The sequence below is a fragment of the Ambystoma mexicanum genome, chromosome 6p (assembly GCF_040938575.1).
Source record: "Ambystoma mexicanum isolate Mex_15411 chromosome 6p, UKY_AmexF1_1, whole genome shotgun sequence".
Classification (NCBI taxonomy): domain Eukaryota; kingdom Metazoa; phylum Chordata; class Amphibia; order Caudata; family Ambystomatidae; genus Ambystoma; species Ambystoma mexicanum.
The window spans coordinates 541,108,382-541,125,452 of NC_090935.1; the positions used below are offsets into that span (position 1 = coordinate 541,108,382).

At 47.8% G+C, this 17,071-nt stretch overlaps 1 protein-coding gene across 1 annotated transcript in view; it reads left to right on the forward strand.

The window, feature by feature from the left end:
- CWC27 (CWC27 spliceosome associated cyclophilin) overlaps window positions 1–17,071 on the forward strand; it is a 1,312,165-nt gene that overhangs the window by 205,690 nt on the left and 1,089,404 nt on the right. The window contains exon 5 of the mRNA XM_069627345.1: window positions 13,770–13,868. Within this exon, the coding sequence (XP_069483446.1) occupies window positions 13,770–13,868 (99 nt within the window). The remainder of the gene's footprint in view (window positions 1–13,769; window positions 13,869–17,071) is intronic.

Here is a 17,071-nt window from a genome sequence, read left to right on the forward strand (position 1 = left end):
TCTGACTGACGAGCCGAAAGCAGCTCGTACTTTTTATTAACTTGGTCACATGGTGAACCATGTGACTAAGACACACACACTGGGAGATACCATGTCCCCCTACAGGGGGTGACATGCACCAGATCTATGGGTGACTCATAGTTCTTTGTAGCGCTGCTCTGGAATGTTGCTGCTGTTCTGAACTGCAGCGCTCTCTCCATTCGGTGTCCGTACAATTTGACAGGCAAGAGGCATCTTGCTGAAGGCTCTGGTAGGCTGCCTTGTTGCATGTGATTCTCCAGGCCTTTTGAATCGCGTTGTTTTCTGCAATCGTAATAAAGAGACTGACCAGGATCTTTTTCAAGAGGTATGGGGTGATTAACAGTGGTATTGTTCACTCACATATACGCACTTATGAAGTGGACAGGAACTGGGGCCCTCCCAACTGCGACCCTCACCCTCTGGGTTAGGAATTGTTCTGGCTTCCATCTTGTTAGGCTCCCGATACCAGAATGTGTGGGGTCCCCATCACCTGCTGACAGTGTCAGCCAACTGTCATAATATGTAGCAGCTGTCCTAACACTTGGTGAACTAGCAAGGGCGCCCAGTCCTGGAAATGCTATTGAGCAGCACTCTCATTGTAGGATCCAGTCACTCTGGCTATCTGTCCTTGTCTTCTGGCTATTGGATGCATCCACTGTTAGTACAGGAGAATATTCTTGGGGGCAGAATAGGAGTGAAAGGCTGGGAAAATCTAATAATTTCCAAATTGTGCTGAATCCCTAGCAGAGTCCACTGCAGAAGCAATACAAGGCAGAAAGTGAGTTATGACCCAGTTATTCCAAAATGGGCATCACACCCTCCACATCACCACCATAAGTGACTGCTGTTGCCAGGCCCAAACACGTGGGACAAACTGCACAGTCCATATATTCTCCAGCATGGGGTCTGGCATGGATTCACATGCTCATGAATATTCCCCGTCGTCAGGCTGGGAATCCTCGGTAAAGAAAAAACCAGTATCAGTTTCGTTTCTGATCTGTCTTTCATAGTAATAACCAATCACTGGTCTCTGCGTCATACTGACCACAGCCAATGACTGCCCTCTACCTAAGCACCGCCTCTGGCAGCCATCTTCAGATTTTTACCGCACGTTCATGTGTTGGGATCCTCGTGCTATTGCTCTCGAGCGTTAGTGCTATTTTTTCACGTTTTTTCTCAAAAACTTCGTTTTTTTCGGTCAAAAGAGCCTCAAGCTCCACCGACTCTCCATCCGATCAACGGGGACCCGTGTCGGATTCGTCTGCGCCCCTCAAGGGTGAAGATTTCGTCGAGCTACCCTTTTGGAGGACTCCAGAAGCTTCTCAGGCCCGGACATGGCCCAGGAGAAGGGAAGCTCGACGCCCGGAAAGCTGTTCAGGGTCTGCCCTGGATGCCAGCTGCAGAACGTCTTTAAGGAGGACGAACACTCCTTTTGTCTCTACTGCTTACATGAGGACAAGACGCACGTGGAGAAGGACTGTGCGTTTTGCGGCAATATGTCGGAGCGGACCATGAAGGACCGCCATCAACGTCTCGCCAACTGGCTGGAAGGGAAGAGCCCGTCAGGCGAGAAGAAGAGGAAGAAATCCGAGCGGTCTTCTAAGACCTTTGAGGACGCCCCGGCGACGGGGGTCCAACACAAGGCCAAGCACCGCGAGTCCGCTGGCACCGGGAGCGCCGAACGGTCGGGCTCTACGGGCGCCAGGCAGGGCGCACCCTCCCCGGCACCTTCAGCCACGAGCCAACGCTCTGGGTCGGGTAAGAGGAAGGGCGAGCACCCGGCGAAGCTCCTGGAGAGGCCCCGGTCGAGCTCGAAGGCCCCATCGGAGGGGGAGCGAGGCAGTGTCCCCCCCCCCCTCAAGGATAAGGCGGTGAGCGCACCTAAGGTGGTGAAGGCCTTAATCCATCCAGCCAAGCCCTCTATCGATACTGTCGCGGCGGCCCTGGCTCAGCCTGTGGAGGCTACACCAGTGGTGGCGACCTCGGGGCTCAGAGTCTCCCTGCCACCTCGGAGGGAGTCCTCTTTTGTGCCCATCGATAGGACCCCCGTGAAATCCCCGGCGGGGAAGAAAAAGGGGGGGCAGGGCGTCGTCTTAGATTCGGCTTCAACCTCGGAGGAAGAGCTGATCGAGGTCTTAAGCCACGGCCTTGGCGTGGAAGAAGACCGGCCCGTCGGGATGGATCCCGACGCAGGTGACGACGGGGCCCCTGATCGCCCGTCGGATTCCCCTCTGCCAGCGCCGCAAGACAACTCGGCGGCCATTTTGTTGGCTATACAGTCCTTATGCTCAGAGATATTGACGAGACTACCGTTGCCGACGGAGGAACCTCTCCCGTCGGGGGATCCTGAACCGGGACCTTCTGGTGTTCCCCCGCCCAAGAAAAGAAGGATTCACCCTCCACCTCCTTTTCAGCCGTCGCGCCCCGTCCAGCCCTCCTCCCCGTCCACCCGAGGGGATGATACGGGGACTGACACGGCAGCGACGGGTACGGACGACGAGGATCTACCGTCATCACCTCCCACCAGGGCTTCTTCGCCCGACGAGATTGGATCGTTCCACTCCATGATCGCCAGGGCATCCGAGCTTTTCCAACTCTGCCCTGAGGAGAAGAAAAAGGAAGGATTCCTTTATCAACGGCGCGAGGCCAAGAGGAAGACGGTCCTCGCGGTGCCTCTACTGGACGACATTTGGGATGAGGGCCTCGCCCTCCTCAAGAACCCTTCCACGACGCCAGCTAGAAGAGACCGGTACGAGAAGAAGTACCGGGTCCCGGACGCGCCCCCCCTGTGCCTCCGGGCGCAGCCTACCCTGGACTCCGTCATCTCCGCGGCGGCCAGGAAGAAAGCGGGGGGGGGTGCGGCCTCCACATCGACTTCCCCACCGGACGGCGAGGGAAAGAAATTGGACGCTATGGGACGCAGGGTCATCTCGTCTGCAGCGACGACAATTAAAGCGGCCAACGCCTTGGCTATCGTGGCCCGCTACGACAGGGAGCTATGGTACAAACTGGCTCCCCTGCTGGACTTCCTACCGGACGACAAGAGGACGGATGCCCTGGAGATCCTACAGGAAGGTGAGGTGGCGTCGGACCACGCCATCACTATTGCGACGGACATCGCCGACACTGGGTTTCGCCAGTTGGGCAACGGCGTGTGCCTTAGGAGGCGTGGATGGCTCAAGGCTACGGACTTCCGTCAAGACGTACAGACCAGAGTCCTGGACATGCCGTTCGATGGGAACAACCTGTTTGGGAAAACAGTGGACGATTCCCTTCAGGCCATTAAAGCGGACACTGAGACGGCCCGGGCCCTTGGGGTTCTGCAGCAACGACGGACGCCCTTTCGGAGCAGCGGAGGCAAGGGCGCCTCCAAAGGTACCGGCGGCGGTTTCTCCACCTACCGTCAAGCGGCCCGCTCGTCGTCTCAGGAGGCCTACAGAGGACGAGGCAAGTCTGGCGGACCCCGCCGTCGTCGCCAAGGAGGTCAAGGCGGCAAAGCCTCGTCGAAACAGGATTGAACCGGCCGTGGGGTCGGGCCCCCACCGAAGCACCCCGGTGGGAGGCCGGCTGGCGAGCTTCGTCAGCGTGTGGGAGTCCATCTCCACCGACCGTTGGGTGCTGGACGCCTTAGCCCGGGGCCACGCGCTCGAGTTTCAAAGAAGGTGCCCGCGCGTCCCCCCCGTGGCCAGGAAAGAGCTTCACGTCCCTCAGCTTCTCCTGGAGGTAAAGGCGATGCTCAGGAAGGGCGCCATCGAACTCGTCCCAAAGAGGCGTCGGGGCTCCGGAGTTTACTCGAGATACTTCCTCGTGAAGAAGAAGACGGGAGGATGGCGCCCCATCCTAAACCTGCGACGTCTGAACAAGTTCATCAAGGCGCAGAAGTTCCGGATGGTCACCCTCCAGCACGTCCTGGGTCAGCTGGAGGAAGGAGACTTCCTGTCGTCGTTGGATTTGGAGGATGCCTACTTCCATATTCCCATCCTAAAGGGGCACCGAAAATTCCTCAGGTTTGTGGTCCAAGGGCGTCACTACCAGTTCAAAGCCCTCCCCTTCGGACTACGGTCGGCACCCAGGGTATTCACCAAGTGCCTTGCACCGGTGGCGGCGCAGCTGCGCCGCGAGGGGATCCACGTCTACCCCTACCTGGACGACTGGCTCATCCGAGCCAAGACGAGGGAGCTCGCCGTGGAGCACACGGCAAGGACCGTCCAACTTCTCACGGACCTGGGATTCTCCGTGAACTACGCCAAGTCCCACCTGGTACCCGCGCAAAACGCACTGTTTCTGGGAGCGAAGCTCGACACAGTGTCCCTTCTGGCCTCCCCGTCGGAGGAAAGGACCAGGTCCATCCTGGGCAAGGTACAGCGGATGTTGGTTTCCGACGCGGCCAAGGTGAGGTCCATCAAGTCCCTCCTCGGAATGATGTCTTCTTGCATCTACCTCATTCCCATGTGCAGGCTCCGGATGCGCCCGTTGCAGGAGTTCCTGGATGCGCGCTGGATCCAAACGACGGGCGGCTTCGAGGAGAGGATCACACTCGACGAGAGTTTCCGCCGAGCGGTCCGGTGGTGGGGCACCCGCGCGCATCTGACGGCGGGCATGGACTTCCAGACCCCAGACCACCAGGAGACCGTGACCACGGATGCCTCCCTGGAAGGGTGGGGAGCGCACACCGAAAATCTGCACGCGAGAGGCCTTTGGCTCCTGACGGAGAAGTCCCTCCATATCAACGTCCTGGAGCTCTGTGCAGTGTTCTGGGCCCTCAGGTCCTTCCTTCCGTCCCTCAAGGGCAAGGTGGTGAGGATCTTCACCGACAACACCACCACCATGTTTTACATCAGGAAACAGGGCGGAACCAGGTCCCCAGCACTGTCCAAGGAGGCGCAGGACCTGTGGCATTGGGCCGTCGCCAAAGGATGTTTCTGGTGCCAATTCATCTGGCAGGGATAAAAAACATCATCGCCGACTCACTCAGCAGGGAGCTGCGCTCGTGCCACGAGTGGGAACTACGGCAGGATCTAGTGGATCGCCTCTTCCGACGGTGGGGCACACCCTAGATCGACCTGTTCGCGACGGCGACGAACTCCAAGTGCCGGAGGTTCGCCAGCAGGTTTCCCTAGGCGAGGAGCATGGGCGATGCTTTCTCGTTCCCCTGGGAGGGCCTGTTCCTCTACGCGTTCCCTCCTTTGCCACTGCTAATCCGGCTCGTCAACCCGCTCAAGAGGTCACGGTGCAGGATGATCCTCGTCGCACCTGCGTGGCCGAGGCACATATGGTTCCCGGACCTTCTGGACTTGTCAGCATCCCCGCCAATCAAGCTGCCGGTGGACGCGGATCTACTCTCCAGGGAAGGAGGCGCCATCCTCCACCACGACCCGAAATCGCTGAACTTGCAGGCCTGGCTCCTGCAGCGCTAGAGTTTGGAGGATACGACATACCGGCCGACTGCAGAGAGGTTCTTGCAAAGGCCAGGGCGTCCTCGACTCTTAAATGCTACGGACACAAATGGAAGAGGTTCTCTGTCTGGTGCCACGCACAGAAGATTAACCCTCTACGGATTACGGCTCCCCAGGTACTGCCGTACCTGCTGACGCTGGCCAAAGCTGGACTGGCACACGCGTCCATCAAGATTCATCTTGCTGCGATCTCCCGATACACCAGAACCACGGGCCGGACGTCCTTGTGGTCTCATCGTCTGGTGAAAGAGTTCATGAAGGGACTGTTCAGATCGTTCCCGCCGGTGAAGGCTCCGGCCCCGGCGTGGGAGCTCAACGTGGTGCTGACCAAGCTCATGGGACCTCCGTTCGAGCCTCTGCACTCGGCCCCGTTGAAGTTTCTGTCGTGGAAAACAGCGTTTCTTGTGGCCATCACCTCCGCACGAGGGGTGGGAGAGATCCAGGCCCTTTCCTGCAAGGCCCCCTACTTGACTTTTCACGACACGAGGGTAGTGCTCAGGACGCACCCCTCCTTCATGCCCAAGGTACCGTCGGACTTCCATCTCAACGAACCCTTGGTGTTGCCTGTGTTCTTCCCGTCGCCTTCGTCGCCGGCTGAGAGGACTTTGCACTCGCTGGATGTGGCTAGAGCGCTGAAGTTCTACGTGGACCGCACGAAGTGTTTTCGGAAGACGTCACAACTCTTTATGAACTTTGGACCTGTCAATCAGGGGAAGGCTCTCTCGAAGGCTTCCATTTCCAGGTGGCTCTCCGGCTGTATCATGTACTGTCATCGGTTGGCAAACCGACCGCTGCCTGGCCGTCCGAGAGCCCATTCCACCAGAGCGATCGCAGCTACCACGGCGTTCCTTTCTGGTGTGCCCCTGCTGGACATATGCAGGGCTGCTACGTGGATGTCGACGCACACCTTCACGAAATTCTACTGCGTCGATCGGGATTCCAGGGAGGAGTCCAGGGTCGGCCAAGCAGTGCTGCGCAACCTGTTCGCCTGAGGTGAGCCTGGTGAGGAGGTAAGATGCTTAATGTTGAGTTTGATGTAATGCTTAATGTTGAGCCTTTGCCACCTCCCGTGGTTGTGCATGTGTGTACTGCTATGTATTCTTTATTCATGAGCATGTGAATCCATGCCAGACCCCATGCTGGAGAAGGAACAAGTTACTTACCTGTAACTGTTGTTCTCCAGCATGGGTCTGGCATGGATTCACATGCGAACCCTCCCGCCTACCCCTCTGCGGCTCTTCACTTGGTCATACTGCCACTTCACGTGCTTCCAAATCTGAAGATGGCTGCCAGAGGCGGTGCTTAGGTAGAGGGCAGTCATTGGCTGTGGTCAGTATGACGCAGAGACCAGTGATTGGTTATTACTACGAAAGACAGATCAGAAACGAAACTGATACTGGTTTTTTCTTTACCGAGGATTCCCAGCCTGACGACGGGGAATATTCATGAGCATGTGAATCCATGCCAGACCCATGCTGGAGAACAACAGTTACAGGTAAGTAACTTGTTCCTTATTAATGCACAACAGCAAAGGGATAGCAGAAAGTGGGGGATAGCCATACTCAGAACAGAACATCCTGAACTTGATTGACCATGTATAGATAGGATAATAATGCCAAAGCCTTTATTCAACAGGTTACACTTTGTTCACACCAATACAGAAAGTCTTCGATGGATATTTTGAACTCCCTGAATGGTAAATTCACTCCCATAGGTAAAACATAGAAGGTTGATATCTCTTGTTGTAGGACGGGACATTGGTGGACTTGCCCAAGCATGATTAGTAATACATCTAAAGAAGTCCTGAAGAATCACTCTGCCTAGTGAATTACTCTACCACTGCTAAACAATTATCAAAACAGTCTCCTGGCATCATATTTGCTTATAAAAGTTGAAAAATACTTAATTATATAAAGGAAGAACACTTAAGCATCTCATTGTTTAAACCTACAGCTGGCATACTGCCTTTATCTACATTAACTTGCATTTGGAAACCCTGCTAATCACAAATGTGTCCTGTCTGCTGTGAAGGGTCAGAAATGAGAGGGGGACACAAAGTTATAGTTTTCGCAATATCAGACATATTTATTAAACAGAAATAGGTTGGATGAATGCCTCTCTATCCCTATCCTAAAGAGAGTCTTCCTGCGTAGAAAACTAAAACTAGAGATCAGTTTGTGTCAAGTCTTTAAACATATATAAACTGTCCTTTTGACCAACATATTCTAATCTGGCTCTCACACTAGAAATGGACAACTAAGGGTGCAATGAAGTATCTCTGGCTTGTAATTGGCAAAAAGGGTTCATGATCAAAAGCAAATAAGAAAATCCAACAGAAAAGGTTTTTCCCAGGAGAATTCCTTGGCTCCAGAGGGTGACTCCCTTCCCCAGGACTTTTAGGTAGAACGTAAAAAATGTCTTTTCCAACCAACAGTTTCTTGATGTTCAAATAGAATGGCAAAGGTGTCTTTCAAACAACAGTTTCTTGATGTTCAGATAGAATGGCAAAGGTGTCCCTGTCAAACAATTTATTGATGTTCAGATAGGATGGAAAAAGTATCTTTAAAACAACAATCTCCTTAGATCTTTAACTCTGATTTAAATGGTTCTTGTGCAAACAATATATTCCATACCATGCAACTCTTTCTTGGTTCCCTTGTGTTGGATTCACACACAGGTTTTTTTGTAAAACATTCCGCTCTTCCTTAATTTCGTTAAACTGAGGTTATATGAGTTCTTATTCAGATAAGAAACTCCATTAATGGTTTTATTTTACTTCTTTTGTATTTTAATGGATTACCTGATGTATTTCATTATCAGGAATCGTGTGAGCTCTTCAGAATTCCTGGTGTACTCCCCTGCCAGGTATCTTGTCAATCTTTCTTTACCTTCACAACTTCAAATGTTTGGCGTACCTATTCACCAAGACCTCCTATGAAATCATAGACTTCCTGGTTTACATTTCTGACCGGTATTCTGTAATATGGGTACATTTCCTTTTTCAACTTGAGTGGGTCTCCTGGTATACTCCCTTGCCAGGAATCTGCTTATGGGTTTGTCAGATTCCTTGGTATACTCCCCTGCCAGTTTTTGGTTTCACTTTTAAACTGCCTGGTAGTTTGGTTGCCAGGGCTTTCTTTATAGGCTTCTTTGACCCCTAGTATACTCCCCTGCCAGGAATCCTTGTCTGTGGTCTTGCATATCCTCTGGTGTACTTCTCTGCCAGGTATCCTCCCCCCTTTAATGTCAACTGCCTTGTACACTCCTTTCACCAAGACTTCTCATAAATAGTGATGTCCTTTAAAACATCACAGTTGTATTACTTCGCTGTATTTTCATTTGTTTGCCTAAGATAATACTTGTTCCAACTTTCTCCACATTGAAATTTCACGCATATGGACTTGTTCAAGTTTTGTTGTTTTCTTTATCAGAATTTTCTGGCGTAGGATAACAATTGATCCAGCTTTCCCCACACTGACAGTTCACACATACATACTTTTTCAAGTGTTATCATTGCACTTTATTTGGTCGGTATTCAAATGTTCTTAATTCAATTATTGGGTTACACGCTTGTTGGTTTGTCCCGGCGTCCCCAGTGGCTCTGGGCTATCTCACTGGTACTCTGCAGTGTTCTCGACCTGTGGCGTGTCTTTGCCAGCCAGTTTCCTCTCTCGGATGGCCTCCTCTGTACTGCAGACCTTCCTCCATGGTTCTTGTCAGCTCTGCGCTTACCCGCCAGCTTCTCACCGTGACCTGGGCTGAAGACTGCTGCTTCTCGGCACAGCCGTATCTCAGGGAGATCCTCTGCAGCTCCCGATACTCTGGCGGTCCTCCAACGTTGCCCGCTGAGTCTCTTCTCCCTTCTCGCCACACCAGTAAGTGATTTTCACGTTTGCGAGCTGCCGCATGGATGTGCCTGGCCTCTTGATATCCTCTGGCATGTCCTCTCCCATTCCTCTCCCATTCTGCTTCTGATGCAGATGCCATTTCTAAATGTCCCGCGCATTCATAATCCCTCCTCCTCGTCTCAGTACTTGGGTCTTTATGGAAATTGGAGTCCCTAAAGTTTATAGGTTTTCAAAAATAATGTTGTTTATGAGTTGTACTTAGAAAGACATCAGCAACAGGAGATGTTAGGTGTGTGTGGGTTTGTTGGAGGTATAAAGGGGTTCTTCTTTAGAGTGTTTTAAGGGAAGGGGTTTTTGGGCTCTTCAAAAAGATGGATTTGTTGCGATCAAAACTCAGGGATTATAAGATCTTCATCAGGAGGGGGAGAATACTGCGTCTCATCCGGTGGAGTCCTACCCAGCTGTCACCTCCCATGTGATCCTCCCTCAAAATACCACCCGCAGAATCGGGAAGTGGCTGCCGTCCCCTGGCCACATGGGAGGAGATCCTTGCCAGGGAATACGTGATGACTGCACAAGATTCACCACACTGCTCTATTTTAAAATAAACTGTATATTGCGTCTTGTTTATAAGCCCTGCATACCTACAGATTAGACAAAGACATTTTGAATGGTGCCTATTAAATCATGAAGCAAAGGATAGACATAATGCAGAAAACCTCTGTAAAAGAATCGTGAATGAAGATGTGGTATTCACAGTGACACACTATCTTGGCAAAGCTTGGCACAAAAGGACAAAGTGCATTGGCACCCTAAATGTCACGAGATAGATCTGTAGTGGGTATGTGCAATAAATATGACAGTTATGCCAATTTTAGTGACCGTTACTAACAAAGAAATTACGATGGGTATGCATGACTTATAGTGGGCATTATAACACATTTTTACTGGATTCGTTCACAGTTTTATAATTGTTCTTTTATAACACGCTTAATACCAACGAGTGGTTTCTTAGCACGTGATCGGGATTCTAACCTGTTGCTCTACGTTGTCTTGCTTCCAAGACAAACGCGTTGCCACTGGGCTATCCTTCCTCCCCATTTTAACATGTACATTTGTCAATGTATTTTACATGATCATGTGCTTCGTGATAAATGTGGTATGAGGGAATGTTAATAACGTATGCACTGTCTAGAATAGGACTGTTTTCTATCGTTCCATTTTTTTTTAAATGATATACACAATTGTGAATGCATTTTGTTTTGATTATTTATATAGTCTTATGCTTTTATGACATTGTTGTCAAAATAAAGCTGAGATGATGTATTAACATGAACTGGCAATACTTTTGACTTTTTAAACGTATACTCTTAGTTTAAAGATACTGCTATTGTTTGTACTTTTGTTCTTTTCAACTACTTCATAATAGTTCTTTTGTTATCTTGGGAAGTTAAATCTGATGCTTACGGTGAGAAATGTTCATCCAATACTGTATCTTGCTGTTCTTTTCCATCATCAATATTCTCCGGATCCATAGCACTGGTAGGATCCTGCTCCTTTTTTCAAGAGAATGAAACAATAAACTTGCATGATCACTGCCAGACATTTTGACTGGAGTTGATATTTTGTTTGTTTATTTATTTGATAATGTGCTCCTAAACCTTGGGTAGCATAGGCGCAACATAGATAAGTATACTTTAAGCTTAGTTACAACAAATACAATAGGTACAACATAAAACAGAGGCCTTGGTCACCACGTGCGGGTTACAGAAGTGCAAGGGTGCTATGGACGCAAAGTGCAGTAGGACTAATGGCTAGGTTACACAAGATGCAGTAGGTACAGTGATACAAAGGTTAGACAGGGATAAGGTTATTAGAGAATGTCCTATACCATGGGACAGAGATGGGTCTGGTGTGAACTGGTCTTAGTGGTCATTAGTAGGTAGCCAATTTAGCATGTTGCGTCTGAATTTTCAGTAAGGTTGTTCAGATCTCAGGTTAGTGGGAAGTGCATTCCAGGATGTAGCCGCTTTGACCGGGAAGCTAGATCCGGCTGCTTTGGTTCGTTTGAATCTCGGTATCTTGAGAAGGTGGGCATTGTCTGATCTTGTAGGTCGTGTTGAAGTTATTCTCTTTATTCTGTCTGTAAGGTATGGGTGTGCTATATTGTTAAGGCATTTGGATGTGAGTAAAACTGTTTTGAGGAGAATCCTGTCATTTATTTTTAGCCAGCGGGCATCTCTTCTGAAGTTGGAGATGTGTTCTCTGTTAGGAATGTTTAGGGCTGCTCTTAGGGCGTTGTTTTGTAGTCTTTGAATTTTGTCTAAGATGAATTTATTGGCGCCCACGTACAAAGCGTTACAATAGTCTAGTTTGGACATTATTAGAGCATTGGCAAGTATGAGGCAGCTGGTTTCAGAGAGAAATGGTCGACAGGTTCCAATGAGTTTACAGGTATAAGTCGTTGAGGATGCTAGGGAGTTGACCCGTTTTTTGAGTGTTAAGGTGGAGTCCATCATTCAGGCAGAGGCCATGGGATGCCATCCATGCCTGAATGAGGAGGTATATCTTGTTTGGAGGAAGGCATGACGTGTACATCAATAACATACATTTAGAAAGCCAATCGGTCTGGAATGTTCTATATACTAAAGATCTTTGTCTGATGCACAATAATAAAAGTTGTGTGACTGTTTAATAAGAGTGTGAAAAGAACAGAGTACACTTGTTGCATGCATGGAGTGTGTTTGATTAAGGGTAATGCATTTGGTCTGCCCAGCAAAGTTTCCTTGGTGTCTCTATTTCTTTACCAGTTTTTAGCTGCTTTATAAGATAAATTGGTTAAGCACGAAAAATAGAATATAGTGATTTGTCCAGATCAAACAATTTGGTCAGTTGGGGAAGCTGGTAACCTGCCCTCTGGAGCACATGTGCGCCGGTCAGGATGACAATGAATGAGCCTGGACATTCTCAACCCAATATAATCCCTGTATGCTGTAGTTCCCAAGTGTTAATGCCATTCCATAGTCATACAGTATATTGCTAATGCTTGTATTCATTATGCTAGCAAGACAATCTGCCAAATTGTCACTACTATTCACTTTAATCTGGCATACGTCTTGACTGCTCTGCTTTTTGACTTGTAGCTGGTCAGCATTATGCCCGCTGGGCCTATGTATTTCTTTATTTATTGTTTGTTTGTTAGGCGCTTAGACAATAAGAAAATACTGTTTCAAAGCACCCACATGGCAGGTAGGGATGGAAGGTACATTACAACATTACAACACAATATTAAGAGCTGAGGGGAAGAGGAAGAGGGACAAACCTACTATGCCTTGTGAGTATTCAGAACATGCAAGTGCAGAAAGGAACTGGGAAGAGGCGGTAAGTGCTGGGGAGTACGAGCTCTTGGGAGAGCCATGGAGGAAGTGCTAGGAATGTTGAGTGCTACACGGCCAGAGCCGGGGGAGGGTGTGCGGATGCAAAGTGCTGTGGATAGACAGGAGCTGGGAGTAATCAGTGAGGGAGGTCAAGGCCCTGAAGATGCATAAGGGCCAAGGACACCGATTCAGCAACTGTGGGACTAGCAGAGGAGAGATGGTGGGAAGAAGGAGGAAAAGAGGAAAGCCTAGAGACCCAAGCTACTCCTCACTGATGATGCCACTGAGTGGGTCAGCATTATGATTGCTGTATCAAGATTTAATGTTTTAGCCACTTGGTTTACAGGGAATCGGTTTATTCTTTTGACCCTATAGCACCCATATTCTAGGTTTGGATCACAGCACTGTGTTGTCACGAAGTTCTAAAAGGCCTTGTCTGTCTTTGTACAAGGTAACAATCTGTTGATTAATTACTCATTAAGGACATGTTGGGTGTTTGGCCTTGGTTAAAAAGCAAGAAATCATGGAAAGTATATCATTGATATTTGGGTGTGAGCTTTGAGCATTGCTTGAGTTTGAAAAAACAGTTTTAAAGTATGGGGAGTGGGATCAGATGGCTAATGAATAAATGTGTACATTTGAATCTCCGCTTTAGACATTGTGGCATTGAAGCTTTTGTTAAGGACTAGAAGTTTAAAATTAATCCTGGCATTTGGCGCTGAGATTTTGGATCCAAGCTCAAGGACACTAAAATAAGCATTTATTCAAGATCTTTAAAAGTCTTGTTAGAAATCAGAATCAGATCTTCTTTCCAATATCATGACTTTGTTACAACACTAGCATAGTGTTAAAATATGAGTGAGATCAGCGTCTTTGCGCAACTCCTCATTCCCATTAAGGGGATTAACTTGGCGCGAGATTCAGACACAGCTAAAGGGAAGATCAAAGATGGTCTCGACTGAGCCTTAGCAGTTGAACATCTTAACCAGAAATGCAAATTAAATCTAATTGCATGTCATTCTTCATACATTTGTATTCATTGATGATCTCTTTTATCACTATGACAGATTACTGGTGATACAGTGTACAACATGCTGCGGTTGACTGAAGTAGACATTGATGCAAATGAAAGACCTGTTAATCCGCACAAAATTAAAACCTGTGAGGTGAGTTTGTTATGCCTTAAATTGCGAAGTTATGTCATTAGGCACTTATGGAGCACAGTGATGCCACACATCATGCCTGTAAGGATGAAAGCCAACTAAGGTTGATCATTATTGTTTGCATAGTTTTCTTTCGAAGGAACAGACACACAACCCTTACTCGTGTGTCTTTTACATGTAATATAGTACAATCATTTAAGATTATAGGGATACTGATGTCTCAACTGCAATAAAATGGAGATGTAACTGGTAAAGAGAAGTGTGATTTTGAGAATGTTATCTTGACATATGTCTGCTTCCTAGTTTAGCATTGATACCGTTGGGTGGAAGCTTTACACAATGCCAGTGGATCTAAAATGTGATGTGCCACCCTTATGTATTGAAGGCCATCACATGGTTAATCTAGCCTACTTAGTGGAGTATTCATATTTAGATGTTGGTGTGTCCCAAACCTGGAAATGCCAAATATATACATCTTTGTACAAATATAGAGAGAAATGTGAGATTTTCCAATCCTTTCGCCAACTTGAAAGAGTCCGTCAGCCAGATCCTAGAAGCAAAGTGGGATTCAGATTGCTCTAAGATAGAAACAGCAGTCAAGGCGATACATCAGAATCCAGGTTGTATGGCGCTCTGTTCGACCAGTGTCTGACAGATTGATTGAAAGTGACCGAACATTTTCCAGGGCATCTGGTGATCACTGAAGTGGTGCAATTGTGAAGAGGTTTTCTATAAGGGAGGATACAATTGCATCAAAATTCTGGGTAGAAATTTGAATTGGAGGTACAGCTATTCATTTTTGAGTGGCACAACCACGTGTTTTTTGCCCGATTTCAACTTCATGCTACTTTTTTTTTACTTCCTCCTTAAACATCAGAGGATGTATGCAAAGGTTCACCTGCTATGCACCATTCCCGGAAATGCTTCTGCTGTGATGCAACAGTGACTGTGTTATGAAATCTCTTGTTTGACTTTGTATCAGGGAGCCCTTTTTTGTTAAACTGTGATATCTCTTTCTAGATGCTGATAAGTTTGGAAGTTAGCAAAGGCTGTGACTGTCATAGGCTATTTGACATTATTTAGGGCAAAATGGTCCATTTGCAATTACCAAACTGTTCTGTGTTCTGTGTCCATCTGTTTTTTAGGTTAAAGCCAAACCTTTAAGCTTTTTTGAAGCTTCGAAATATAGATAGAATGCTCATACCAAGGTTGATAATTTAGAATTTTCACTGGGACATGCTAAGGTTGGTGCAATGGGAGTCAGACATTTGGCATTTTGGTGGAATTCGGGTAACCTCATTACTCCCATGAAATGTAAAATGATCTGTTTTGATGTATCCTCAACACATCCTCTACCCGTATCATGACAGTGAGTACCGGTAGAAAAAGGGATATGGGCCTTAACCCTGCCAGGGAATCATGCCAAGGGTTGCTGAGGAACACAACAGACACCAATCCATTAAATTATGACACATGCATATATTCCGTGTTTGTGACGGTGGTTTAAAAATCCATAATTCTCAGGCATGATGTCCTACACGTGAATTGTTTTCTATAATTCAGGGCATGTCCAGATTCCTTTGAATTCTGGATTTCAACCAGTGGGGTTGCTTAAAAAAAACCTAGTCAATTATATTGATTATTTTCCAAGTCTGACAATCACTTTACACTGGCTCTCCATGCAAATGTGCCCATTGCTGCTCATTACAAGCCAGAACATCCAGGGAGAAGAGTGAACGAATCCACTTTATTTAATCAGCAACCTACCTACACAGTTAAAGTTAAGTACACAAGTAAGTTTAATTAGTTTGGGATTTCCATTATCCGCTTCACACTGCAGATAGTGGCTGTGGAAAGCCAGTATTTCTGTACGAATATTGTGAAAACGGACAAATCTGTAAAACCTCACTAAATTAAAACATTATTTAGGTGTGTGCAATCTATTTTTTACAACATTATTCAACTTTTTGCTTTCATTAATTAAACAAAAGATGCCTTATTAAACCAAACTAAACTATGCACTATAGAATGTAAATGTGAAACACATTGTCTGTTCCTGAGTGACTTTCTCGATCCTCTAGATTGTCAAATTATGAATACTTGGCAGGGTTGGAATGAGGAGAATAAAGAATAAGAATGGAGTATGAGAAATTAGGTAAGAGCAGTAAGGAAGATGATGGAGGAGAATGAAGGGGAGGAATGAGGAGAATGAAGGGGAGGAATGAGAAAGAAGGATGATGTGTGAATACGTCAAATTTGAATGCCCTAAAATGTGCAATGTTTGACTAGTGAGTGGAAAGGTTGGTGAGGTTGGGAAGAATATGCATAATATGGTAGCAGTACAGTATGAGGCATAAGGAGGATGCCTGATAACTGAGAAGCATGGATGAGGAATGATGAGGAGAATTAAGGGTACGTGAGTACTAAGGAGGATGAAGGCTATTGGCTTACAATGTATAATGTCTAAAAAATTAAGGCCAGGGAAACGCAGGCGCTCTCTGATCCGACTCTGGGGGTGGTGTACTGCGGGAGGATCACATGGGGGTGAGGAGAAATCTGACCTTGAAGACTGGGAGATTCCCTTTTTTTACTTTCCCTGTAAACCTACCTTCTGATGGCCTTTTGCCATTTTGAGAAAATGAGAAAAACACATTTCTTTAAAATGGACTACATGTTCCAGAGTCCCTCGGGGACTGTGATGAGGAAGAGGGCTGGCGAGGCATGAATGAGCCAAGGACAGGCAGGTAGGCCTAATAACTTTTGGCAGTGTCAGGCATGTAGCTCTAAGAGCTTGTACCTGAAGCCAATAACCCACCTCATGGGCATTACAGGCTGCTACAGCAAGGAGCAGTAGAAAGAAACTGGAGCAGGAGCTGGAAGGTCGTCAGCAGTAGCAGAAGAAGTAGAGCATGAGGCTAGCAGTTCACTAGGAAGCGTGACCACAGAAGAGCAGATTTAACCTCCCGGCTCTGAGTTGGTCCTGTGCTCACAAACCCTGGTTGGCTGTGGCTGCATTGGAAAAGTCTGGGAGGAAGTGGCAGTCTTTCCAGGTGCGTCTAATTGCTGTCAATGCAGAGCATCCACCTGAGGCATGTGTACAGAAGCAAGCCGAGGGAAGCTGGTGAAAGGAAGACTCCATTATCGAGGCTGAATCTGAGACACCCGTGCTGCAGAGGGTTGTGGGTCCCAAGAGTGCCTGTGGCAGT